Source organism: Microcaecilia unicolor, chromosome 6 (genome assembly GCF_901765095.1).
Source record: "Microcaecilia unicolor chromosome 6, aMicUni1.1, whole genome shotgun sequence".
NCBI lineage: Eukaryota > Metazoa > Chordata > Amphibia > Gymnophiona > Siphonopidae > Microcaecilia > Microcaecilia unicolor.
This window is the reverse complement of record NC_044036.1, coordinates 7,879,792-7,905,029: the sequence shown is the minus strand read 5'-3', so window position 1 is coordinate 7,905,029 and position 25,238 is coordinate 7,879,792. Positions and strand designations below refer to the sequence as shown.

The window sequence follows — 25,238 nt, the reverse complement described above, 5'->3', positions numbered from 1 at the left end:
AATAATTAAGCAGAAAGGAAAGAGTCCAGTTTCTTCCACATACAAAATTAACGATTATGACCACAGGAGTGGGAGTCCACTACTACTACTACTACTTAACATTTCTAAAGCGCTACTAGGGTTACGCAGCGCTGTACAATTTAACATAAAAGGACAGGCCCTGCTCAAAGAGCTTACAATCTAAAGGACAAGTGAGTAGTCAATTCAATAGGGGCAGTCAAGTTGGGGCAGTCTGGATATCCTGAGGGTAAGAGTTAGGTGCCGAAGGCAGCATTGAAGAGGTGGGCTTTAAGCAGAGACTTGAAGATGTCCAGAATCTTAAGACCCAGTTCCACCACAATTGAATAGAGAGATGTGAATTGTCTTTCCAGTGAGTGATCAATTTTTTGGCAGTGGACATAAATATCTTTTTGACTTTATCTTCATCTATGAGAGGGTGTGATGAGGCACAAGATTTCCACACCACATGTTGAAGAGATTCATTCAATTAAACTAAAGACAAGTTTTATCCTAGACATCTAAAAGAAACAAGGATTGATTGCATTTGAGCAGCATGAAAGTTAATGTGCCCAACTCTTTGTGACAAGTCTACTTAGGTTGAATTTTCTTGAGGTACAAAGCGCACAATGTTGTAAAAAATATATCATGTAATTGAAACTGACATGGAGGATATGGAAACTTGACGCCAAAAAACATGTCATACATGACTCATTACTATCAGACTTAAGTCCTTTTTTCAAACCTTTTGAGTACCAAGACAATGATTCTTCTTGCTAAGTTGGTCTTGTAAATAAGGGAGGCTCTGTGGGGAGGGAAAAACAATTTTTAACAAACATTCATTGATCACAGTTTAATTTTTTTGCAAGCCTTTTGAAGCTGAAACCACTTAAAGTGAATTAGGTAAGTTAAATTCACTCTGTAATTGTGCAGGTGTCTTAACCGTTCTTCACTAAGGTACTTTTACTAAGGTGTGCAAAAAAATGGCCTGTGCTGTTCTAGGCGCAGGTCCGTTTTTCAGTGCAGCAAAATAAAAATTGGTGTGCATCCATTTTGGGCCTGAGACCTTACCACCACCCAGTGAGTTAGCTAAGTCAATGGGTGGCAGTAAGGTCTCGTGTGTTAACCGGGCAGTAATCGTTGACTCACGTACACTGCTGATTAGCGCCATGTGGAAGAAAATAAAAAATATCGGACACATAAAAAATGGAATTATCACCCGGGGCTCGCAGTAGTTCAAAATTGATGTGCATAGGCGCCTAAGTGCCTTAGTATCAGGGCCCCTAATTGTTGAATGTACCAAATATTGTGAGATTGACAAGTATTCCAATAAAATGGATTATGATCAAAAATATGGGGATTGTTCCATTTAACAAGTTGAATTTCTCGGAGGAAAATGCAGAGCATTAGATTGTGTAAAGCATTGATTATAGATTGTAATATGCAAAGGAAGCAAGCATGAAATTTCACATTCTAGCTTTAGCCAGGTGGGGGTTGAAAAGTCATCGGATAGCCATAAACTACCTTGATCAAGTTTAAATGCATTATAATTTATGAAATCTGGAAAATTCATCCCTCCAAGATAACTTCAACATTTTTGCTTCTCTGCAAGTTTTTTTATGGGGTTTTGTTCCCAAAGAAAATCTAAAAATATCAGTTTGTTTAAAGAAAGTGGGCAGGAATGGAATAGGTGAGGTTCCAGGCACATTTTAGTTATTTCTAACCTACCCCACCAGTTTAAAAAAAAGGGGGACCATTGAGCTAAGAAAGCTGAAATAGAGTTTAATAAAATAACAATGTTTTTCTCAATCGCTTAAGTCATGGAGCGGCAAAAAAAGGATACCCAGATATTTTATTACATTTGTATCCCACATTTTCTCACATAGTTGTAGGTATGGAATAAGGGAGAGAGAACTGATGAAAAACACTTAAATATTCAGCATTTAAGCCATCAAGACCATGGGCCTTATTTAAAGGGGAAAAATTAATGGCTATTTGGATTTCTTTGATTTGGGTAATTCCAACTTTCTTGCTTGAGCATCAGTTTTTTTGGTGAATTTGTTTTTGTAGGAAATCGATTTCTTGTGCTGTGTGTGACCTTGGATTTGGAAGTATATAAAGGTTGATAGAAATGCTGAAATTGGGATACGTTACCTGAATCTTTAACTATCAGTGAATTACTGTTAGTTTTTTAAGATAAACTACTTTGGCTTTTGCCTTTTAGATAGTTAATTAGTCCCTGATTTATTTTGTTCAAAATACTATCTTCAGCCAATGTTGACTAATTCCTGACTTGCAAGGGTACTGTAAATATTGTTATATTCACGTCTTTGGATATTGTGATTAAAATATTATGAGGATTTTACATATTTGAGATCCAGGGTTCTAATATCTTCTCTATTAGCTAATGACATTTTCTGTTTCTTCTGCCAAGTAGAAATATAACTAATATTATTCCTTACATATGCTTTCATTGCATCCCACCATGAGGATAAGGAGGTCTCATTAGTTTTTAACCATGTCTTGAACATCAGGGTCCCCAAGAAATCAAGAGTTTAGTTTCCACTGGTGAAGCAATGTTGGATAAAGAGTAGTAACGGAACTGGACTGGAGCATGATTTGATAGGATGGTAGTGTACATTTTAGAACAGGTTGTTGCTGCTGCTAAAATTGTGGCAGTTTTCTAGAATGAGCATAAGAGTTATGAGGCGGTGGTGAACAATGTGTAGTCAGTTGTTGGGTAAAAGCTTCTGTACATCTGAGGTTTAGGGTCTCTCTTTTTTTTTTTTTTTCTTAAATCCTAGGTGGTCTACTTTTAGAAGATGCAGGATTACATTTAGATTTCTTGTCTAACGTTTGTATCTAAGGTTGAAATCGCTACCTAGTAGGATGGGACTATTAGAGAGTTGAATTAGTCTGCTAATGAGTGAAATAATTTAGGAGAATCTGTATTGAGGGCATATGTGTTAGAAAATAACTACTACTACTACTTATCATTTCTAAAGCGCTACTAGATGTACGCAGCGTTGTACACTTGAACATGAAGACCTGCGTGAAAGAGCTTACAATCTAATTAAGACAAATGAGATAAGGGAATATTAAAGTGAGGATAATAAACTAAGGGTTCTGAACAAGTGAATAAGGCTTAGGAGTTAAAAGCAGCATCAAAAAGGTGGGCTTTTAGCTTAGATTTGAAGACGGCCAGAGATGGAGCTTGACGTACCGGCTCAGGAGTCTATTCCAGGCATATGGTGCAGCAAGATAAAAGGAATGGAGTCTGGAGTTAGCGGTGGAGGAGAAGGGTGCAGATAAGAGAGATTTACCCAGTGAACGGAGTTCCCAGGGAGGAATGTAGGGAGAGATGAGAGTGGAGAGGTACTGAGGAGCTGCAGAGTGAATGCACTTATAGGTCAATAAGAGGAGTTTGAACTGTATGCGGAAACGGATAGGAAGCCAGTGAAGTGACTTGAGGAGAGGGCTAATATGAGTATAATGACCCTGGCGGAATATTAGTCGTGCAGCAGAATTTTGAACAGATTGAAGAGGAGAGAGATGGCTAAGTGGGAGACCTGTGAGAAGCAAGTTGCAATAGTCTAAGCGAGAGGTGATAAGAGCGTGGATGAGGGTTCTGGTAGTGTGCTCAGAAAGGAAAGGGCGAATTTTGCTGATATTATAGATAAAGAAGCGACAGGTTTTAGCAGTCTGTTGAATATGTGCAGAGAAGGAGAGGGAGGAGTCGAAAATGACCCCAAGGTTACGAGCTGATGTGACAGGAAGGATGAGAGTGTTATCCACAGAAATAGAGAATGGGGGAGGAGGAGAGGTTGGTTTAGGGCAGTGGTGTTCCTAGGGGCGCTGACACCCTGGGCAGGTCGCCGATGCGCCCTGCACCCCGGGTGCAGCGCCCCACCCCCCCCCCCCCCGGAACAGCGCAACCCCCCCCCAGTGAAATAACCCCCCCCCCCCGGCTGCAGCGCGACCTCCCCGGCGAAAGAACCCCCCCCCAGGTGCATGCCGCTGGGGGGGGGGGCTGCGCGCCTGTCGGCTCTTCATTGCCATGCTCCCTCTGCCCCGGAACAGGAAGTAACCTGTTCCTTCCTGTTCTGGGGCATAGGGAGCATGAAAACGAAGAGCCGACAGGCACGCGGCACACCCCCAGCGGCGTGCGCCCAGGGCGGACCGCCCCCACCACCCCCCCTTGGTACGCCACTGGTTTATGGAGAAAGATAAGAAGCTCAGGCTTGGTCATGTTTAGTTTCAGATGGCGCTGAGACATCCAGGCACCAATGTCAGACAGGCAGGCTGATACTTTGGCCTGGATTTCGGCTAAGATTTCTGGTGTGAAGAGGTAGATCTGGCAGTCATCAGCATAAAGATGATATTGAAAACCATGGGATGAGATCAGAGTACGAAGGGAAGAAGTATTACCCAGGTAATAAGTGCTAGTGCTACTTTTTTTCACCTAGTTTTTTCAAATGTTCACTGTTTTACTGTAACAGTAAACCTATTAGTTTATTGATGTTGCTGTCCTGGTGGTTTGTGGGACTGCTGGAATTGTGGGTCCAGTGTCTTTAGAAACCAGTGCGGAAATAACTTGCAGGTGGGAGACTCGCACAGAGGCAAGTGTAACCCAGCAGGTGCATGGAAGGGTATGCCAGTGTAGAGCATGTGTGTGTAGAAGTGAATTACATAGTAACATAGGGGCTCATTTTCAAAGCACTTAGCCTCCCAAAGTTCCATAGAAACCTATGGAACTTAGCCTCCCAAAGTGCTTTGAAAATATGCCTCATAGTAACATAGTAGATGACGGCAGAAAAAGACCTGCACGGTCCATCTAGTCTGCCCACGATAAACTCATATGTGTATACCTTACCTTGATTTGTACCTGTCTTTTTCAGGGCACAGACCGTATAAGTCTGTGCAGCAGTATTTCCCGCCTCCCAACCACCAGTCCCGCCTCCCATCACCGGCTCCGGCACAGACCCCGTATAAGTCTGCCCTCCCCCCATCCTAGCCTCTCAACCACCAACCCCTCTTCCCCCCGCCACCCAATTTCAGCTAAGCTTCTGTGGATCCATTCCTTCTGCACAGGATTCCTTTATGCCTGTCCCACGCATGCTTGAATTCCGTTACTGTTTTCATCTCCACCACCTCCCGCGGGAGGGCATTCCAAGCGTTCACCACCCTCTCCGTGAAGAAATACTTCCTGACATCTTTCCTGAGTCTGCCCCCCTTCAATCTCATTTCATGTCCTCTCGTTCTACCGCCTTCCCATCTCCTGGAAAAGATTCGTTTGCGGATTAATACCTTTCAAATATTTGAACGTCTGTATCATATCACCCCTGTTCCTCCTTTCCTCCAGAGTATACATGTTCAGGTCAGCAAGTCTCTCTTCATACGTCTTGCTTGTTTACTCTTTCCAAAAATACTAGGACTAGGAGCTATGCAATGACGCTACAATGTAGTAAATTTAAAACAACTGGGAGAAATTCTCAGCAGGTAATTAAACTCTGGAATTAATTGCCAGAGAATGTGGTAAAAAAAAAAACAGCTTACTGTGGGTTAAAAAAAAAAAAAAGGTTTGGATGCCTTCCTAAAGGAAAAGTCCGTATCCCATTATTAAAATGGACGTGTAAAATCCAGTGCTCTTTCTAGGATAAGCAGCAAAAAAAAATGTACTGTCTTGGGATCTTACCAGGTACTTGGGACCTGGATTGGCCACTGTTGGGGAGGGGATGCTGGGCTTCATGGACCTTCGGTCTGTCCCAGTATGGCAATACTTATGTACTTACTCCCATAATATAACTGAATTCTATTCTGTCTCACTGTATTTTGGGATGTGGGATATAAATGTAAAAAAAAAATGTCCTTTATTCTTCACCTTTTATGAAACTGCCTAGTTTGCTGGATGGTGATGGCACAAGAAGATGAACTCAAAATAACCTGTTCCTTAGCTGGCTGGGCTTTGCTATTACCATATTAAAACTGGTTATGTTCCACTAATAAAATGATTAACTAGCTTTCTTATAAGGATTATATCATCTTTGGATGCATGACTTATTTATTCAATGTCAAAATTCCTCATGTACTGCCACAAAACAACCTTTTAGGGTGGATAGTGTTTAATTATTGATCAGACAGAAGCGATAAGAATTTTCAGTTTTGGCACAGTATGTCATAAGATCAAAATATTTAAAACAAAAACAATGCACTGTATTAGGAGTTTATAGTCCATTTGTTATGTTTAAACAAAAGAGATCTGAATGATTACTTTTATTTTGACTTATAAAACATGCTCAAAACAGAATAATACATTTGTGTATCTAAAATGTAAACTTTTACAAAACAGATGAACAATAATTCCATGTGCCCCAATGAAAGGAGCATTTCCTTTTATTTATAACATTTGTATCCCACATTTTCCCACCTCTTTGCAGGCTCAATGTGGCTTACATAGTTCCGTAAGTGGTGATTACCAGTTCCATTTAATTTCAAACATATTCAATCTTTATAACACCAGGCTTCTCCAGGCAGATTACAACAACAGGATGAACCCATCCTGAAACAGGACCTCCTCTCTGAAATTTGGTCATCTGTATTCTATAGAACAGGGTAGAAAAATGAGCATAAAACTATAGAGTTTATAACTGTTATTTCCAGAGCTGCAAAGTTAGCCATTCCAGGAGGGAGACTTTTTGGCCAGTCCTGCTATTAAACTTACGTCCCAAAGCAGTGTAGTAATTGTAGTCCATGATTCTAGCCATTGAAATCAGTGCTGCAGGTCCCATAATAAACCAGGATGAAGTTGGCAGAAATCCAGGACAGGCCAAAAGAAGTCTCCCTCCTAGAATGGGTAACTTGGCAGCTCTGTGTTTCTACTAGCTACAATAATTTGTTAAAATATTTAAGTGATATTTATATCGAGGTATGTGAAGCTTTCAAATTACATTAAAAAGCAGTCAAATAAGTTTTAAAAAAATCTTTTTATCCTCCACCTTTTAAAGCATTGCATATCCAACTCGATCAGCTGTTCACTTTTTACAGCTGGACCACACATAGGCAATGCGTTGCTATTGTGGTGGCAAGCTCCGCCTACTGACGTCAGCCTATATAATGAGCTAGATAGGCTGTTGCCTGGAAATGACTCCGCAAGGCAAAGGAGAGTCGTCGTGATGACGTAACGCCGCCCTGCGTCTGGCGCAGCTTTGGGGCCTACCAAAGGGTCCCATGAGCCTCTGCGCTTCCTCTTTGCAGCCAGCGCCGGAAGATGGGTGAGTGATGGCGGTCGGGTCGCGGCCGGAGCCTGGGGGGAATCCGCCGCCATCCTCCGTCCCTGGCGGCGATGAGTGCGAATGATGAAAGCCTTGAGTTGCTGCTTTTAGCCGAAAGCGCTCTGTGGAAAGACCTTGGAGAGCTGAGCACTGGGTAGAGGGCGGGCGAGCCAGCATGGAGGGGGGCCCGGGCCGCGCTCTCAGCCGCTTCTGTCTCTCTTCGCAGGTATCTCGCGGGACAACTGGCACAAGCGCCGAAAGACCGGAGGGAAAAGGAAGCCCTACCACAAGAAGAGGAAGTATGAGCTGGGGAGGCCCGCAGCCAACACTAAGGTGAGTGAGTGGGGGAGGGGAGGATGGTGACCCCCCCCCCCCCCCAACCCACCACCAGACCTGCTGCTGTAGGAGGAAGAAGCAAAAAAAAAAAAGAAAATCCCGGCTGATGGTGCAGGACGATGTCTCCAGTGCTTCTGACCTGGGGCCAGAGAATTCCTGTAAAGCTGGGCTTATTACTGTTAATGGCTGGGAGAGGGGTCACCCACTGCACCCCTGTAACACTAGGTTTCTTATTGACTCTGACTGAGGGAGGGGGGATCTAGGATTGGCTGGGAGAGGGGTCACCCACTGCACCCCTGTAACACTAGGTTTCTTATTGACTCTGACTGAGGGAGGGGGGATCTAGGATTGGCTGGGAGAGGGGTCACCCACTGCACCCCTGTAACACTAGGTTTCTTATTGACTCTGACTGAGGGAGGGGGGATCTAGGATTGGCTGGGAGAGGGGTCACCCACTGCACCCCTGTAACACTAGGTTTCTTATTGACTCTGACTGAGGGAGGGGGGATCTAGGATTGGCTGGGAGAGGGGTCACCCACTGCACCCCTGTAACACTAGGTTTCTTATTGACTCTGACTGAGGGAGGGGGGATCTAGGATTGGCTGGGAGAGGGGTCACCCACTGCACCCCTGTAACACTAGGTTTGTGACTGACTGAGGGAGGGGGGACCTGGAATTGCCCGTTCTGACCCAAAATTAGTGCAGCCCTTGATCCCAAGCTTAGCATTACCAGTGCACCCCACTAATTCTAGGTTTATTACAGCCTCTGATTGAACCGGGGGGGGGGGGGGGGCAGTGGCAGATTCACCCATTTTTTCTGCCCCGGAGTGAGTGCACCCCTGTAACACTAGGTCTGTTACTGACTCAGACCGAGGGAGGGAGATCTAAAATTGCCAGTTCTCAGAATTCGTGCACCCCTTGTTCCCAAGCTTAGCATTACCAGTGCACCCCAGTAATTATAGGTTTATTACAGCCTCTGATTGAACCCGGGGGGGGGGGGGGCAGTGGCAGAATCACCCATTGTTTCTGCCCCGGAGTGAGTGCACCCCTGTAACATGGTTTGTGACTGACTGAGGGAGGGGGGACCTAGAATTGCCCATTCTGACCCAGAATTAGTGCACCCCTTGATCCCAAGCTTACAGCCTCTGATTGAATTGGGGTGGGGGGCAGTGGCGGCAGAATCACCCATTGTTTCTGCCCCGGAGTGAGTGCACCCCTGTAACACTAGGTTTGTTATTGACGCTGACTGAGGGAGGGAGGATCTAGGATTGGCCATTCTGACTCAGAATTAGTGCAGGCCTTGATCCCAAGCTTAGCATTACCAGTGCACCCCAGTAATTCTAGGTTTATTACAGCCTCTGATTGAACGGAGGGAGGGGTTATCCCAGAGTGCACCCCTTGATCCAAGGTTTAGCATTACCAGTGGACCCCAGTAATTCTAGGTTTATTACAGCTCTGATTGAACGGGGGAGGGGTTATCCCAGAGTGCACCCCTTGATCCCAGGTTTAGCATTACCTCTGACCTGGGCTGAGTGCCTCTTATATGTGTATATACACCCCCTGTAATCTGTTAAATGTGTCCTTGAATGATTATCTTGGGGTCACAAGACAATGCAGATGATGAAAGCTTGACCTTAGGTGGGATGTTGAGGCTGTTTTGGTCTCTCTTGCTCTCCCACCAGTGCTAGGCTTGTCATAGTTACACTGATGCATTGCCTTTTGTCACTAGAACTGTACTGTGGAGCTTTTTTTTTTTTTTCTTTTTTTATTCTCAACAGTGACTTTATTTTCTCCTTAGATTGGTCCCCGCCGCATTCACACAGTTAGAGTTCGAGGTGGCAACAAGAAATATCGAGCTTTAAGGTTGGATGGTGGGAACTTCTCTTGGGGCTCTGAGTGTAAGTGTTTTAGTGGAATAGTTTTACGGGCTAATGGCTTTTACCAGTAAACGCTGAGCTGGTGTTTCAGTCATTCTGTCTGTTATTTTGGGGACACTTGTGCTGATAGTTAAATTCTTGAGTTTGTGCTAACGGACTTTGAAGAATCCCGGTTTGTTTAAAAGACTCGTCCTGGTGAGGGGAGGAGATTTCCACCACTCTGCAGTAGAAGCTGCTGCTGCTGGTCTCAAAGCACCAGTCTGGTTCTCCCAGGCATGTACCTGATGTACACCTGCGTGTTATTTCATTCTGTCCTCTGATTAGTCTGTCTTGTGTGTAGCACTTTGTCTTAAAAAAAAAAAAAAAAAATCTGCAGCTTCTGTGGATGACACACGGCACCTAACCCTTACAGTTCAGTGAATCCAGACTGCCCCAATTTGACTGCCCCTATCAGATCGACCGTTCACTTGTCTATTAGATTGTAAGCTCTTTGAGCAGGGACTGTCTCTCTTTGTTAGATTGTGCATTGCTGCGTAGCCCTAGTAGCGCTCTAGAAATGTTTAGTAGTAGTAATAGTAGTACCTACAAATGCACTCAGTCTGCTGCCCCTCACTATCTTTTTACCCTCATCTCCCCTTACGTTCCCGCCCAAAACCTCCGTTCACAGGACAAATCCCTCCTCTCAGTACCCTTCACCACCACCGCCAACTCCAGGCTCCGCTCATTCTGCCTCGCCTCACCCTATGCTTGGAACAACCTTTCTGAGCCCTTATGCCAAGCCCCCTCCCTGCACATCTTCAAGTCTTTGCTTAAAGGCCACATCTTCAATGCTGCGTTCGGCACCTAACTTTTTCAGGAAATCCAGACTTCCCCAATTTGACTGCCCCTATCGGACCGACCGTTCACTTGTCTATTAGATTGTAAGCTCTTTGAGCAGGGACTGTCTCTCTTTGTTAAATTGTACAGCGCTGCGTAACCCTAGTAGTGCTCTAGAAATGTTAAGTAGTAGTATGTTTATCTTCCTTAGTGACATTTGTCTTGGTATATGTAGTTAACTGGGCCAAGTCACTGTGTGGCAATGTGCTCGGGTGACTGGAGCTCAGAAGCAGGAGATTGCACGAGGGATTCTTGCACTGCTGCCACCTGTGCTGTACTGAGGGGAGAAGGGGCATTTACACTGTTGCTATCTGTGCTGTGGCAGAGGGTGAAGGAAGAGAAGTTCATATTGTTCTGTGTATGTGAGGTAGTGTTGCTCCTTCTGTGGATGAGTGTTGGACAGAGTTCACTTAGGATTATTTTTTATAACAGCTCACAAATTAAAATGACCCAAATATACTGCTTATTTCTAGGATAAGCATAATAAAATGTACTGATTTGGAATCTTGCCAGGTACTTGTAACCTGGATTGGCCACTGTTGGAAACAGGATACTGGGCTTGGTGGACCTTTTGTCTGTCCCAGTATGGCAACACTTACGTTCTTATTCCTTCATTCTAAGTTGGTTATATTTTTGAGATACAGGACATGAAAATAATCTATTGTCGTTTTAATTGTTATAACATTACTTTGTAAACTGTCTAGAGCCATTGGTTGTGATGGTATATAAAATCTATGTTATGTTTACTGAGAGGGTGGGGGATGCTTGTCATAACCTCTCAGATATGGGAAGACAGAAAAGGATGGCAGTTTAGTCTTGGATTATGTACGGCAATTCCTAGCCCATTTGCCTGAAACAAAGAGCCATTTTTCTAGCATGAGTTATGGCAGGTCAGCTTGGTTACGTTCATATTTAACATCAAAGAAATAAAGGAGAAACTCTGCCTCCCACATGCTTTCCAGCTCATGAGGCTGGCAGTTCAGAGCACAGGGTTCAGGTGATGGTCAGAGCACTGTAGGTAGATGGGACTACAGACTAAGTGGGCTTGATAGCTGCTAAGTAGTTTTAGGGTTTTGTTTTGTTTTTTAATATAAGCATATAAGAAAACAATTTTTATTGAGGCATAAAGCAAACACTGACGAAGCAACAAATGTACAATATTTTCAAGTTTTGGAAGTTGTTTACCTCCCCCCCCCCGGTACAGAATATATTATAAGCAGAAGTATTACTCGGTGTTATTGGGGCCTGTAAGGTGGGAGGTTCAGGTGTTGGATTACGCTTTCTTTTTTTCTCATTCTATCCTAACATACCTCTTCTGTTAGGTTGCACCCGTAAGACCAGAATTATTGATGTGGTTTATAATGCGTCAAACAATGAGCTGGTGAGAACCAAGACATTGGTGAAGAACTGCATTGTTCAGATCGACAGCACCCCTTACAGACAGTGGTATGAGGCCCACTATGCCTTGCCTCTTGGACGCAAAAAGGGAGCTAAGCTGGTGCGTATACGGTAGGCTGTGCAAAAGAGGAAGGGTTTGATTTTATCAGGTAGGAAACGGGGGTCTGTGGGTTCAGTGCTGGCACTTGGGCATGGCAGTAGAGACGTGCTTTATCCTGGGTTTCTTTGCCATGTTTATACCCCACCTTCTAGAGGTTGACCACTACCATTGATGGCATCCCCGACCCTGCTGATGCAGGATAATGCGCTGCTCTGCAGCTGAACTAGTGCCCTGCCCTGTCCCAAATGAATGGAACGTTAGGCAAGACCTTGATTTAATAGAATTACAGACAGTTCTTTCCTCCAGACTCTTCGCATATGACAGTATTGTGTTCTTGTAGCAAATGAGTGGAAAGATATTAAAACGTATTACTTCTAGAGTGTTACTATCCAGTCCTTGGAACACACCCAGCAGTTTCTCAGGATATCTACAATGAATATGCATGGGAGAGAGAGCCTGAAAAACAGATTGGCTAGGGTTGTCATGAGGACTGAGTTGTAAGACGGTCCCTGCTCCAAGGATCTTTCAAACAGTCTAGGAAAATGTATTATATAAAATTGGTTAAGATTCAAAAGCAGTCTCAAACAGATGAGTTTGTAGACACTTTAAACATGACCAGAAGTGCAACAGCTTAGGAGGAGTCCAGGTAATACAGCACAAGGAGAAGGAAAAGGCACAGGTAAACGGAGAGGGAGAATGAGGAGATGCAGAGTGAATTTCAAAAGCTTTTTAAATAGCTGCAAAGTTTTAATTATATATGCGAAAAACTGTGCACGATATAGAAAAGCTAATCATCATAAACATTAGTCTCTAAAGAGTTTTTCCTAATTAATAACATGGAGGGGAAGTGGCCTAATGATTGGGTTGTTTTTTGTTACATTTGTACCCCGCACTTTCCCACTCATGGCAGGCTCTATGCGGTGGGCAATGGAGGGTTAAGTGACTTGCCCAGAGTCACAAGGAGCTGCCTGTGCTGGGAATTGAACTCAGTTCCCCAGGACCAAAGTCTACCACCCTAACCACTAGGCCACTCCATTAGTGCAGTGGGCTTTGATTCTGGCAACCTGGGTTCGATTTCCACTACAGCTCCTTGTGACTTTGGGTAAGTCACCTTTAACCCTCTGTTGCCCCAGGTACAAAAATTTACATTGTGAGCCCTCTAGGGACAGAGAAAGTACCTGCATATAATATGTACAGCACCGCTATGTGTAGTAGCGCTATAGAAATGATTGGTAGTAGTAGTATTTTCAAAGCACTTAGACTTCCAGTTGCTGAGAGATCCTCATAATCAGTTGTGAATTAGTAGTTCACCAGTTGGTAGCAGAATGTGCATTCTTTTCCAGAGTTGTAGTAAAGAGCTTCCTCTTGTCACTTTCAGGAGATTCAGAGATTAAGTTTGTTAAAGCCTTTCTCTCCCTTGGGATACCATAGCTGAGATGTCTGAAATCTGTGCAGAGTCTCTCAATGATGAAACCTTTGTCCAGTTCTGCTACTGAATGGGGAGTGATGACATGTATGGCTCTGAGAGAGACCTGACACAGATTGCAGCAGTCTGCATCTGGTTGAAGGGGCAGTAAAAGGTGACGTACTTAATGGACCTGCTGAGACTTGGGTTTTTACCACATATTTAATTAGTTACACAGGAAGAGATGAGGGGTGCTCAGCATATTCCCTTCCTGGATCCTGTTCAGATAATCATGGATAATTCTCACTGAGGTGCAGAACTGTGACAGCCTCTTCCTATGCATCCCTCCACACGACACGTGTAGCACTGAGGTGAGAGGTACCCAGAGCAGATCCTGAGTAATGATGGTGTACTCTGTGATCCTGTAGAGGGATGCAAGTGTATTGTTTGAGAGTAACTTTAAACTCACTTTCTGGCAGACTCCTGAAGAAGAAGAAATCCTGAATAAGAAGAGATCCAAGAAGATTCAGAAGAAATATGACGAGAGAAAAAAGACAGCCAAAATCAGCTCCCTCCTGGAGGAGCAGTTCCAACAGGGGAAGCTACTTGGTGAGCTCTTAATGCAAAGTGCCTCTCCCCCTCAGATATTTTATTTATTATTAAATTTGTACCCCGCGCTTTCCCACTTAAAGCGGGTTCGTTGCGGACTACAAAGTATTAATAGAGAAAATATAAGAGTAGCAGAATAATAATAGAGGTAGAAATGGGCAAGGGTGAAGGGGGTAGGTGAGCGTTGAAGGGGTGAGGAAGCTGTCAGATTTCCGTAGGGTGGATTCATGTGGCGACAGCAGCAAACTGTCAGGTTACATTTTTCTTTTGGTTCTCCCCCACATGGTTTCCTAAAGCACCAGATTGTATGCAAAAATATGTGCAAACAGAGGAGAACCTGCTGCTTGCCATGGAAGCAGGCACATGTTGTTAGCATGTTCTATCAGCAGCTGGAAGAGTTGCAAATGTTGTTCCACAGCATTTACACCCGTCATTTGCAAGTCACACTTCACCCCACTTCTGATGATGCAGTGGCCATTTTATTTTCAATTTCTCTGTCTAATGAAAACAGTTACAAGTAGTTTAGTTTATGCTGGCACTGAGTAATGCCACAGAAAAGGGAGGTAATGTTTTCCTTCACCGACTGTGCTTGCATCCGGGTTTAATACTTACGCCTTTATTATTAGCGTTGGATTTAAAAGAGCAGTGCTTTGCGTACAGTTTTCCTTTGTGCATAGGTTGGCTAAACATTGTGCACAGAACCCACACTGAGCTTCCTGCATTTTATTATCTGTGAAGACATAAAAGGCGATCTCTGGGGTGTCTAATTATGGGACTCTTGAGAACTGTGATTTAAACATTGATATACCAACATAGCACAAATAAGATACAAGTTGCTTTGGGGAGGAGTAGCCCCATGGTTAGTGTGGTGGGCTGGGAACCTGGTTTGATTCTCACTGCTGCTCCTCCTTGTGACCCTGGGCAAGTCACTTAACCCTCCATTGCCCCAGGTACCAAAAAAAACACCAGCTTAGATTACGGGGACAGCACTGCGTACGTCTAATAGCACTATAGAAATGATTAGGAGGCGTGACTTATTTGCCTATTGTAGCAGAAATTATAACACAAAACTTACCAGACAAGGGGAAGCAAACAAGTACATACAGAAGGATCAGATTGATAGCCAAATAAGAAACAGGCCATGTGCAGCACTTCATTACCACAGATGTACGTCATCTGGCTGCGGAGTAGTTAAGGGAAGTCTTGAGCCAAAAGGAAGTTTAAGGCTGCTTTTAAATCTAAGGTATGAAAGCTCTGCATGAAGAGGCAGTAGTGATCCGCTCCTCCTCTCTGCCGTTTGCAGTTGGGTTTGCGTACTGAGGTTCCCATTGCACTTACGGTTACATGGAGGTGAGGGAAGTGCATGAATATGCTGGGTCTAGAGCCCATAATTATGGGTTATGGGTTTAATTGTGCCATTGGAGTATGGTGGTGTGCGTTTGAAGTGCTTCCTTACAATGTGTCACTTCCTTGAATGTGCTTGAAGTCTTCTGGTGATGATAACTTTGTCCAGTTCTGCTACTGAATGGAGGTGATGACAATTGGTGATCTGAAGAAGACTTCATGTGAACCCAACCTTGAGATGTATGGTGCCATGATTAGCCAGTGTATCTGCTAGCGTCTGGGCAAGGGTGGCCCCTGTACATATTTTTTTGACTCTTCCCATAACTTCCCTCTCATTGTTTTGTACTGAGTCAGGATAAGATTTAGCTGCTGGGTCCCCTGTTGACGTGGTGTGGTGTATATGCATTTCAGACTGAGACTTGTTTCTGCTTTGAAATGGTGGAAGTTGAGATTGCAGAACATGTGCCCACATGGCATGGGTCCTAGTATTCCACACAGATATCCTTGGCAGGGGAGGGAAACCAGAGTTGCTCATTGCTGTGCAAATCTTAGGTGTAACACTGTGCTGTTTGTCCTCTTCCAGCCTGCATAGCCTCCAGACCTGGACAGTGTGGACGTGCAGACGGCTATGTCTTGGAAGGAAAAGAGTTGGAATTTTACCAGAGGAAGATCAAAGCTAAAAAAGGCAAATAAACTGAAAACTCCAACTCTCCCGACAAATAAAACACAAATACTTGGTAAATATGCGTTGTGTATGTGGTTTATAAAGTAGAGCGGAGAAGTGGGCCTTGGCATTTCAAGCTTTTGCTGCAGTGCAGTTTTGAAAGCGTTCCTTAAAGGGGATGGTGGAACAGCGTGGACGGCCTTGACACAACAACATGCCTTTCTTTTTCTCTCTGCTGGAATTTTTCTGTGCTTCCTCACACTTGAGATCTCTTGCTTTATGTTTTTATGTGCACTGTGCAGTGACCTCCTTCCTTTCTCCTGGTCTGGGGGTCTCATTCCAGTGCTAGAGAAACTCCCTTCTTGCAGAAAGGTCAGGCTTTTCTCTGTGGCCTGTCTCTTCCGATGGTTGGGTACAGGCTTCCTTGTGCTCGTGTTCTGATTTGAATTGTGCCTCCACACCTTTCATACATATGTAGAAAGAAATGGGAATAAACAAGTCGTAGCATGGACCTTTTCTTGAACTACATCCTTTTTGCATTTTTAAGACCAGCGAAGAGAGCATAGTTATGCTGGGTCTAGGTCTTAACTGTGCATAGTTATGCTGGGTCTAGGTCTTAACTGTGCCATCTCTGTTTGATCTGTTGCCTTTAACATAAATTTAACCCTCTCACGTGGATCAGTGTGGGTGGGTTTTCAGGATATCCCTAATGAGTATACAGGAGAGAGAGTTGCATATGTACACTGTGAACTGAGTGTAAATTCATTAGGGATATGTTCAGGATCAGGTCTGTAGGTGGCCCTTGAAGACTGAATTAGGACAAGCCTGTCTTTAAAATAAAGCCTACAGTTTTTCTTTTACACTACTGTGCAGTGGAACACCGTACATGGGAATTGTGAAGATCTGATCACCTGTTCCGTTCTGCCAGTACATGGGGTGAAGGAAGCAACAGTTTGCAAAACATGACAATTGGAGATCAACACCTGAGAGAACTACAGTGTGTTAGAGCCAGGCAGCAATGGAAACCTGAACTAAAGATGGTTAAAGAGAGGTGAATTTAAAGACCCTCACTTCACTCTTACGAAAGACAATTAAGGCAAAGTGCAAATGACTTCAGCACTGGACAGTGGACTACAGACAGGATAGTTCACAGCAAGCATAAAAGCAACAGTAATCTACAACCGGAGATGGTCATCCGTCTCGTTGCTGAGTGATGTGCTGATGTCAGGAAGCCACAGGAATCTACATAAGCGCTATAAACTGCCAGAAAAATACTGGGATCATGACCGCTAGTGCTGATCTAAGATGCCTCTTTAAAAAAAGGGTTGGATAATTTCCTAAAAGAAAAGCCCATAAGCCATTATTTAGGATGCACTTGGGAGAATCCACTTCATATTCTAGGATAAGCAGCACAAACTCTGTTTTGCTGTTATGGGATCTTGTCACCTGGATTGGCCACTGCTGGAAAACGGGATACTGGGCTTGATGGACCTTCGGTCTGTCCCAGTGTGGCAGTGCTTATCTTCTTATGGTGACAATTGTGACATAAATAATAAATTCTATAAAATAACATTCTAAGACGGTAATTTTAGGACAATAAGCAGAGCAAAATCTCAGCAGGTGCCAAAAAAGAGCTTTCAGTTATTTTCTAAAATTGGCTAATATCCAAAGAGCACCTATTCCGTAATATAACTACTCTTATATAAAAGAGGATTAATGTTTATTGGGATTTATTAACTGCCTGTATGACGAGATTTGCCCAAGGTGGTGTACAGTAGGTACAGTTTAACATAACTTAAGTAGAGAGGTGTGGTAGCCGTGTTAGTCCACTCTTAAGGTTATCAATAGAAATCAAACAAAATAAAACATGGAAAAGAAAATAAGATGATACCTTTTTTATTGGACATAACTTAATACATTTCTTGATTAGCTTTCGGAGGTTGCCCTTCGTCAGATCGGAAATAATTAAATGTGGTAGCAGTGTATATATGAGTGAGACATCCAAGCATTACTTTGACAGTCTGACAGGGTGGGGGTGGGTAGGAGGTATGCATGGTGACATCAAAGCATTTCATTGATAATCTAACAGGATGGGTGTGGGTAGATGAGAGGAGGGTGATAAACAGAGAAATACAACTTTATGGTTTATAATGGGCTAGAAAACCCAGATCCTTGTTAAGTCCTGTCTGTTGGGTGTCAAAATATTCAATCATTCTTATTTCAAAGGTCTTACGTTCCTATATTGTTTTAAAGTTACCTTTCAGGATTCTTACTATGAAATCACTGGTACAGTGTTCCGGTCTTGTAAAGTGTTGGCCCACAGGGGTGGGAACCTGACTGGCACCGGCTTTCTTCATGTGATGTCTGTGCAGATTGAATCTTGTTTTAAGCATCTGGCCTGTTTCTCCAATATAGCATCCTTTGTTACATTTTTTACACCTACCCATACTGTTAGAATATCAATGAAATGCTTTGATGTCACCATGCATACCTCCTACCCACCCCCACCCTGTCAGACTGTCAAAGTAATGCTTGGATGTCTCACTCGTATATACTATCTGCTACCACATTTGCTTATTTCCAATCTGACGAAGAAGGGCAACCTTCGAAAGCTAATCAAGAAATGTATTAAGAAGTTATGTCCAATAAAAAAGGTATCATCTTATTTTCTTTTCCATGTTTTTTGTTTGATTTCTATTGATAACATAAAACTTACAGTTTTGTTAACGGATAATTTGATGGTTAGCTAAACTCATGACAAGTTTGTTGTACAGTTAGCTCAGTTCCCCTTATCTCTTGTTTACGTTACAATGTGTGTAGCAAGCTAGTCTAGGTGCAGAATGAGTGTATAATCAAGTCACCCTATGTATTAAAGGCTTGGGAGAAAAACCAGGCTTTCATCTGCTTCCTAAAGTAGAGGTAGTCTCCATTCCCTCTGGGAGTAAATTCCAGAGCATGGGGGCTACTTCTGAGAAAGCTCGCTAGTGCGTATCACATGGTACAATTTCTTTTGACGAGGGTACAGATAGTGATGATCCTTGAGAAGGACCTTAGAGGTCTGAAAGACGTGTAAAGGGCTAACTTATTCTTTTGTACTCTGGCCCATTTTCTCTAAGGATCTTAAAAATCAAACAGTTTTAAATTTAGCCCTGTAAGGTACTGGTATTTAGCCCTGTAAGGTACTGGTATTTAGCCCTGTAAGGTACCGCCAACTCCAGGCTCCGCTCATTCTGCCTCGCCTCACCCGATGCTTGGAATAAACTTCCAGAGCCCTTACGCCAAGCCCCCTCCCTACCCATCTTCAAATCCTTGCTCAAAGCCCACCTCTTCAATGTTGCTTTCGGCACCTAACCTTTATACCTTTCAGGAAATCTAGACTGCCCCTATTTGACTGACTGTACGTTTGTCCTTTAGATTGTAAGCTCCTTTGAGCAGGGACTGTCCTTCTATGTTAAATTGTACAGCGCTGCGTAACCCTAGTAGCGCTTTAGAAATGTCAAGTAGTAGTAGTAGTAGGTATCTAGTGTAGGTTTTTCAGGAAGGGTGTGATGTGGTCACACCATTTGCAGCCTTTTCTATCAGTTGTGCTGATGTAAACTCTTTTTGTTTGTCCGGTGTATAGGGCATTACAGTAGTCTAGTCATGATATGGCATGGACCACTGTGGTCAGACTCGTCAAGACTGATATGTCTGAAGGATGGGACATCAAGCAGTAATTTATCAGCAGAACACAGTATATTGGTCGATAAATTCTTAGGGAGCCAACAGTAGTAATGGGGCCTCGTTAAACAGAGCCTTATGGATCAAAGTCAACACTTAATATTTCACATGCCATTAGCTAGGCAACCAATACAAAATACAGAAGTGATATGTACCGATCAAGGCAAGCCAAATAGAAGGTGAGCAGCAGCCTTTTGTTTGTTTGTTTGTTTGTTTGTTATGCACAAAGCATATCATTTGGAAGACCCAGATACAATTCCCTTCCTACTTCTCTCTCCCTCCTTCCACCTCTGTGTCCAGGAAAGAGCAGGGCCTGAGCCTGCTTGTTGTTTGGGGTCCTTGACACAGAATGAAGAGCTGCACTAAATGGTGCCTGTCAGGATGGCTGGAGCCTACAACTGTCCTCCCTGACAAGCACTGCCCGTGGCAGCTTTCTCTTCTGTACCAAGGACACCAGACCAGCAAGCAGGTGTGAGTTCTGCTTTCCTGGACACAAGAGGGTGAGGGGCAAGGAGGGAGGGAAAGAAACTTTTGGCCATCCAAAAGCCTGGTGCCAATGTGCATGGTGATCAAACGTGGGCCCTTATGGCAGTGGCCAAAAATACAGGTTTGGTTACCAGGGACTGCACAATGTTCAGTCGATAGAAAACCTTTTACTCTCCTTGTTGGTAGATCTGCAGTTTTATTTTTTAATTCTTTAAGTATCCCTGGGGTGTATACCATGTGGTCTAACTGTTGGTTTGGGTTTTTTTTTTAATTTAAAATTTTCAAGATAACAAAACATAAGATATTTAAACATTGCCACTAATATGTTGTGGCTTCAACATGTAACCATAACACATCCTGTAGACCCCACCACACACACACAAGAGCTGCCAGTAATGCTCCCTTTCATAGCTGATTTAAATTTGTTAATGTTCCCTTTCATTGCTAATTTAAATCCGTAATGAAAGGGAGCATCACTGGCAGCCCTTCAACATCCATTTAGTGTCCCAAGTCCTGATGCAGTGCAAAATCCTGTTCCTCTTTACGGCAGTGAGCTTCACCACCTCAAGGATTTGTGGGTGCCCTAGAAGAGTGGGACTTTTCCACACTGCAGCCAGTGACAAACATGCTGCAGTAACCACATGTTGGACCATTCTCTTCCGTTGAGGTAGCTGTAGCAGGCCTACATTAAGCAGGCAACCCACTATGGGTTTATTCAGGGTGCATCCCAGAATGTCAGATATTAATGCCATAACCATGCTCCAAATAGGCTTGGGGCATGACCAAGTATGCAAAAATGTTCTCTGTCCCACACAGTTCTCTACCTTGCCCATACAATGTTAAATGTACAGGAGTATAGTACCACTGATACAACATTTTATACCCATTTTCCACTAAGATGCCATGGAAACCTGGAGGTGGTGACAATATCTGTTGCTTAGGCTCACAACACCCAAGATTCTCAATATTTCAGTGGTACAGGTATCTGTTTCAGCAATGTCCTATAGTATTGCACGATGCCCCCTCTACCCCCCCCCCCCCCCCCCCCGAACTGTTGGTTCCAGAAGTAACTGCCCGATGCCAGACAAAGTCAACAGCTTGGTGATATGGGAAGCGGGCTTGTTGACCCAAGCCAAATTCCTCTTTCAGGTCCTCATAGCCAACCACAGTCCCATTTTCAACAAATTGGCCCAAAGTGTGAAACTCCATCCCAGCTTACCTTTTGTAGGTCATGTGTTGCTGCCCTGGGGAGAAGCCCTCCACCATCAATAATGGAGTCACTATTAAAAAAAATGCCTTTCAATAATTTAGAGCACATTTTGAGCCAGATGATGAGTTAAATGTATAATAGGATTGTCAAGGTGGCTTATCTATTTCAACTTGTCCAAAGGGAGCCAGGGCACCGAACCCAAGGGACAGCATGCTAACAAATTGCTTTTCATCTTTATCCGGTTCGGGTGAGCCCAAAGCCAATGTGAGATATATTTAAGTTGAGCTGCCTGATAGTAGAACTTAAAAATTAGCAACACCTGTGCCCCCACAATCCCTAGGCTGGAACAAGACATGACACTGAACCCTAGGGGGCTTTCCTTGCGGTGAAGCCTCCAAAAGTGGAATAGGCAAGACCACAAATATAATAGGTTAGGGAGCACCACCTACCTACCCAACTAGCATTCAAGTTATGCCATCTGACCAGCAGAGAAGGATAATTAGCTTGATATAACAAATCAAATTGGGGCATCTGACTACTAAATCTGCCCACTCATTAATTTGCTTTTATATTCCCTTCCTCTTTCTGTTCCTTCTACCCTTCCATTTCCCATTGTCTTTGGTTTAATTTTATTTATTAGTTCATTGTAAGCCGCTTTGGGGCTGCAACGCTGTGGCAAAAGGCGGGGTATAAATGGCCATAAATAAAAAAGGAAAGTCATAAGTACATAAGTAGTGCCATACTGGGAAAGACCAAAGGTCCATCTAGCCCAGCATCCTGTCACCGACAGTGGCCAATCCAGGTCAAGGGCACCTGGCACGCTCCCCAAACGTAAAAACATTCCAGACAAGTTGTACCTAAAAATGAGGAATTTTTCCAGTCCATTTAATAGCGGTCTATGGACTTGTCCTTTAGGAATCTATCTAACCCCTTTTTAAACTCCGTCAAGCTAACCGCCCGTACCACGTTCTCCGGCAATGAATTCCAGAGTCTAATTACACGTTGGGTGAAGAAAAATTTTCTCCGATTCGTTTTAAATTTACCACACTGTAGCTTCAACTCATGCCCTCTAGTCCTAGTATTTTGGATAGCGTGAACAGTCGCTTCACATCCACCCGATCCATTCCACTCATTATTTTATACACTTCTATCATATCTCCCCTCAGCCGTCTCTTCTCCAAGCTGAAAAGCCCTAGCCTTCTCAGCCTCTCTTCGTAGGAAAGTCGTCCCATCCCCACTATCATTTTCGTCGCCCTTCGCTGTACCTTTTCCAATTCTACTATATCTTTTTTGAGATACGGAGACCAGTACTGAACACAATACTCCAGGTGCGGTCGCACCATGGAGCGATACAACGGCATTATAACATCCGCACACCTGGACTCCATACCCTTCTTAATAACACCCAACATTCTATTCGCTTTCCTATCATGTTTGATAGCTGCATATTCTGGCTCTGAAAGCGAGAGCTTGAGTATCTCTGATTTATTAATTGAAAATCCCGATACTGCCCAAAAAGCTTGTAGAATCTGTACCACCTCTGGCAAGCCAAAGGATCAAAGTAAAGATCACATCTGCAAGGAGCAATATTTTTTGTTCAAAGCCCCCACAGGTAATGCCCAGTACTCTCTTACTGATGAACTATGTGTGCCAATGGTTCCATCACCAAAATGAACAGAAGATGGGGCAGCACCCACTCCTGATGCACCCCTCATTATAAAGGGTTGCCATGTGTGCACCATTAATATGTAAACTGGCCACCAATTTAGTGTAGAGTCTAAATACCAACCAAATGCACCCACTTTCTCCAGACTGCTAAACATAGGGCCAGGAGACCCTATGCTTTTTCTATATGGAGGCCAAGGCTCCTCCCCCTAGGTCCCTCCCCATATCAAATGGTAGACCTTCCTTATATTATCAAATATTGGCACCCTCTAATGAACCCAGATCATCATGAACTAGATGCGGCAAGTAGTTCTGCAACCACTTGTAATCTGTGTCCAGGAGCAGTATGGATCGATACGAGTCACAGCTAATTGATGCTTTCACAGGTTTTAACAACTGTAATACTAACCTGCCTCTATGTGTCTGGTAATACCACCCCCTCTTCCCAACTATTAATTTAAAAAGGAAACTAGATGTGCCCTATGCAATTTATAGAATTTAGAAGTGAACCCGTCTAAACCCAGAGCCTTCCCCAAAGGCAGGTCCTGAATAGTAACATAGTAGATGATGGCAGAAAAAGACCTGCATGGTCCATCCAGTATGTCCAACAAGATAAACTCGTATGTGCTACTTTTTGTGTATACCTTACCTTGATTTGTACCTGTCCTTTTCAGGGCACAGACCGTGTAAGTCTGCCCAGCACTATCCCCGCCTCCCAACCACCAGCCCCTCCTCCCACCACCGGCTCTGGCACAGACCGTATAAGTCTGCCCAGCATTATCCCCGCCTCCCAACCACCAGCCCCTCCTCCCACCACCGGCTCTAGCACAGACCGTATAAGTTTGCCCAGCACTATCCCCGCCTCCCACCACTGGCTCTGCCACCCAATCTCGGCTAAGCTCCTTAGGATCCATTCCTTCTGAACAGGATTCCTTTATGTTTGTCCCACGCGTGTTTGAATTCTGTTACCGTTTTCATTTCCACCACCTCCCGCGGGAGGGCATTCCAAGCATCCACTACTCTCTCCGTGAAAAAATACTTCCTGACATTTTTCTTGAGTCTGCCCCCCCCTTCAATCTCATTTCATGTCCTCTCGTTCTACTGCCTTCGCATCTCCGGAAAAGGTTCGTTTGCGGATTAATACTTTTCAAATATGTGAAGGTCTGTATCATATCACCCCTGTTTCTCCTTTCTTCCAGAGTATACATGTTCAGGTCATCAAGTCTCTCCTCATACGTCTTGTAACGCAAATCCCTTACCATTCTCGTAGCTTTTCTTTGTACCGCTTCAATTCTTTTTACATCCTAAGCAAGGTACGGCCTCCAAAACTGAACACAATACTCTAGGTGGGGCCTCACCGACGACTTATACAGGGGCATCAACACCCCCTTTCTTCTGCTGGTCACACCTCTCTCTATACAGCCTAACAACCTTGTAGCTACTGCCACCGGCTTGTCACACTGTTTCGTCGCCTTCAGATCCTCAGATACTATCACCCCAAGATCCCTCTCCCCGTCCATACCTATCAGATTCTCCCCGCCTAACACATACGTCTCCCGAGGATTTCTATTCCCTAAGTGCATCACTTTGCATTTCTTCGCATTGAATTTTAATTGCCAAACCTTAGGCCATTCTTCCTCAGATCCTTTTTCATGTTTTCCACTCCCTCCCGGGTGTCCACTCTGTTACAGATCTTAGTGTCATCCGCAAATAGAATGGATCACTTAATTTCCAATTCCGTAACCAGAAGACATAGCTGAGTAGCCTCAGCTGGGGAACGCTGAGGCAACTGAACTGCATCTAAAAAATGTGTAATAGCAGGCCTAAGACACCTGCAAATCAGTCAAAGATGTACAGTCTCTCCCTTGATGATCTCGAACATAGTAACATAGTAGATGACGGCAGAAAAAGACCTGCATGGTCCATCCAGTCTGCCCAAGATAAACTCATGTGTATACCTTACCTTGATTTGTACCTGTCTTTCTCAGGGCACAGACCGTATAAGTCTGCCCAGCAGTTTTTCCTGCCTCCCAACCACCTGTCCTGCCTTCCATCACCGGCTCTGGCACAGACCGTATAAAAAAGTCTGCCTTCCCCTATCCTCGCCTCCCAACCACCAACCCCTCTGCCCCCCACCTGCTCTGCCACCCAATTGTAGCTAAGCTTCTGAGGATCCATTCCTTCTGCATAGGATTCCTTTATGCACATCCCACGCATGTTTGAATTCCATTACCGTTTTCATCGCCACCACCTCCCGCGGGAGGGCATTCCAAGTCAGTTGC

At 44.0% G+C, this 25,238-nt stretch overlaps 1 protein-coding gene and 5 non-coding genes across 6 annotated transcripts; all 6 read left to right on the top strand.

Moving 5' to 3' along the window:
- Positions 1 to 7,169: 7,169 nt before the first annotated feature.
- Positions 7,170 to 16,925, top strand: RPS8 (ribosomal protein S8). The gene is made up of 7 exons (XM_030205654.1): positions 7,170 to 7,268; positions 7,495 to 7,601; positions 9,401 to 9,500; positions 11,678 to 11,853; positions 13,738 to 13,867; positions 15,795 to 15,948; positions 16,749 to 16,925. Exons 1-6 carry the CDS (start codon positions 7,265 to 7,267, stop codon positions 15,902 to 15,904), a joined length of 627 nt encoding a protein of 208 aa, XP_030061514.1. The 5' UTR covers positions 7,170 to 7,264; the 3' UTR covers positions 15,905 to 15,948; positions 16,749 to 16,925.
- LOC115473617 lies at positions 7,345 to 7,420 on the top strand. The gene has a single exon (XR_003942709.1). It is a non-coding gene; the product is annotated as a small nucleolar RNA SNORD55/SNORD39 (small nucleolar RNA).
- On the top strand, positions 9,213 to 9,316 carry LOC115473621. Its single transcript, XR_003942713.1, has one exon. It is a non-coding gene; the product is annotated as a small nucleolar RNA SNORD46 (small nucleolar RNA).
- LOC115473618 lies at positions 13,313 to 13,384 on the top strand. The gene has a single exon (XR_003942710.1). It is a non-coding gene; the product is annotated as a small nucleolar RNA SNORD38 (small nucleolar RNA).
- On the top strand, positions 15,355 to 15,425 carry LOC115473619. The gene has a single exon (XR_003942711.1). It is a non-coding gene; the product is annotated as a small nucleolar RNA SNORD38 (small nucleolar RNA).
- LOC115473590 lies at positions 16,165 to 16,295 on the top strand. Its single transcript, XR_003942687.1, has one exon. It is a non-coding gene; the product is annotated as a small nucleolar RNA SNORA35 (small nucleolar RNA).
- Positions 16,926 to 25,238: the final 8,313 nt, after the last annotated feature.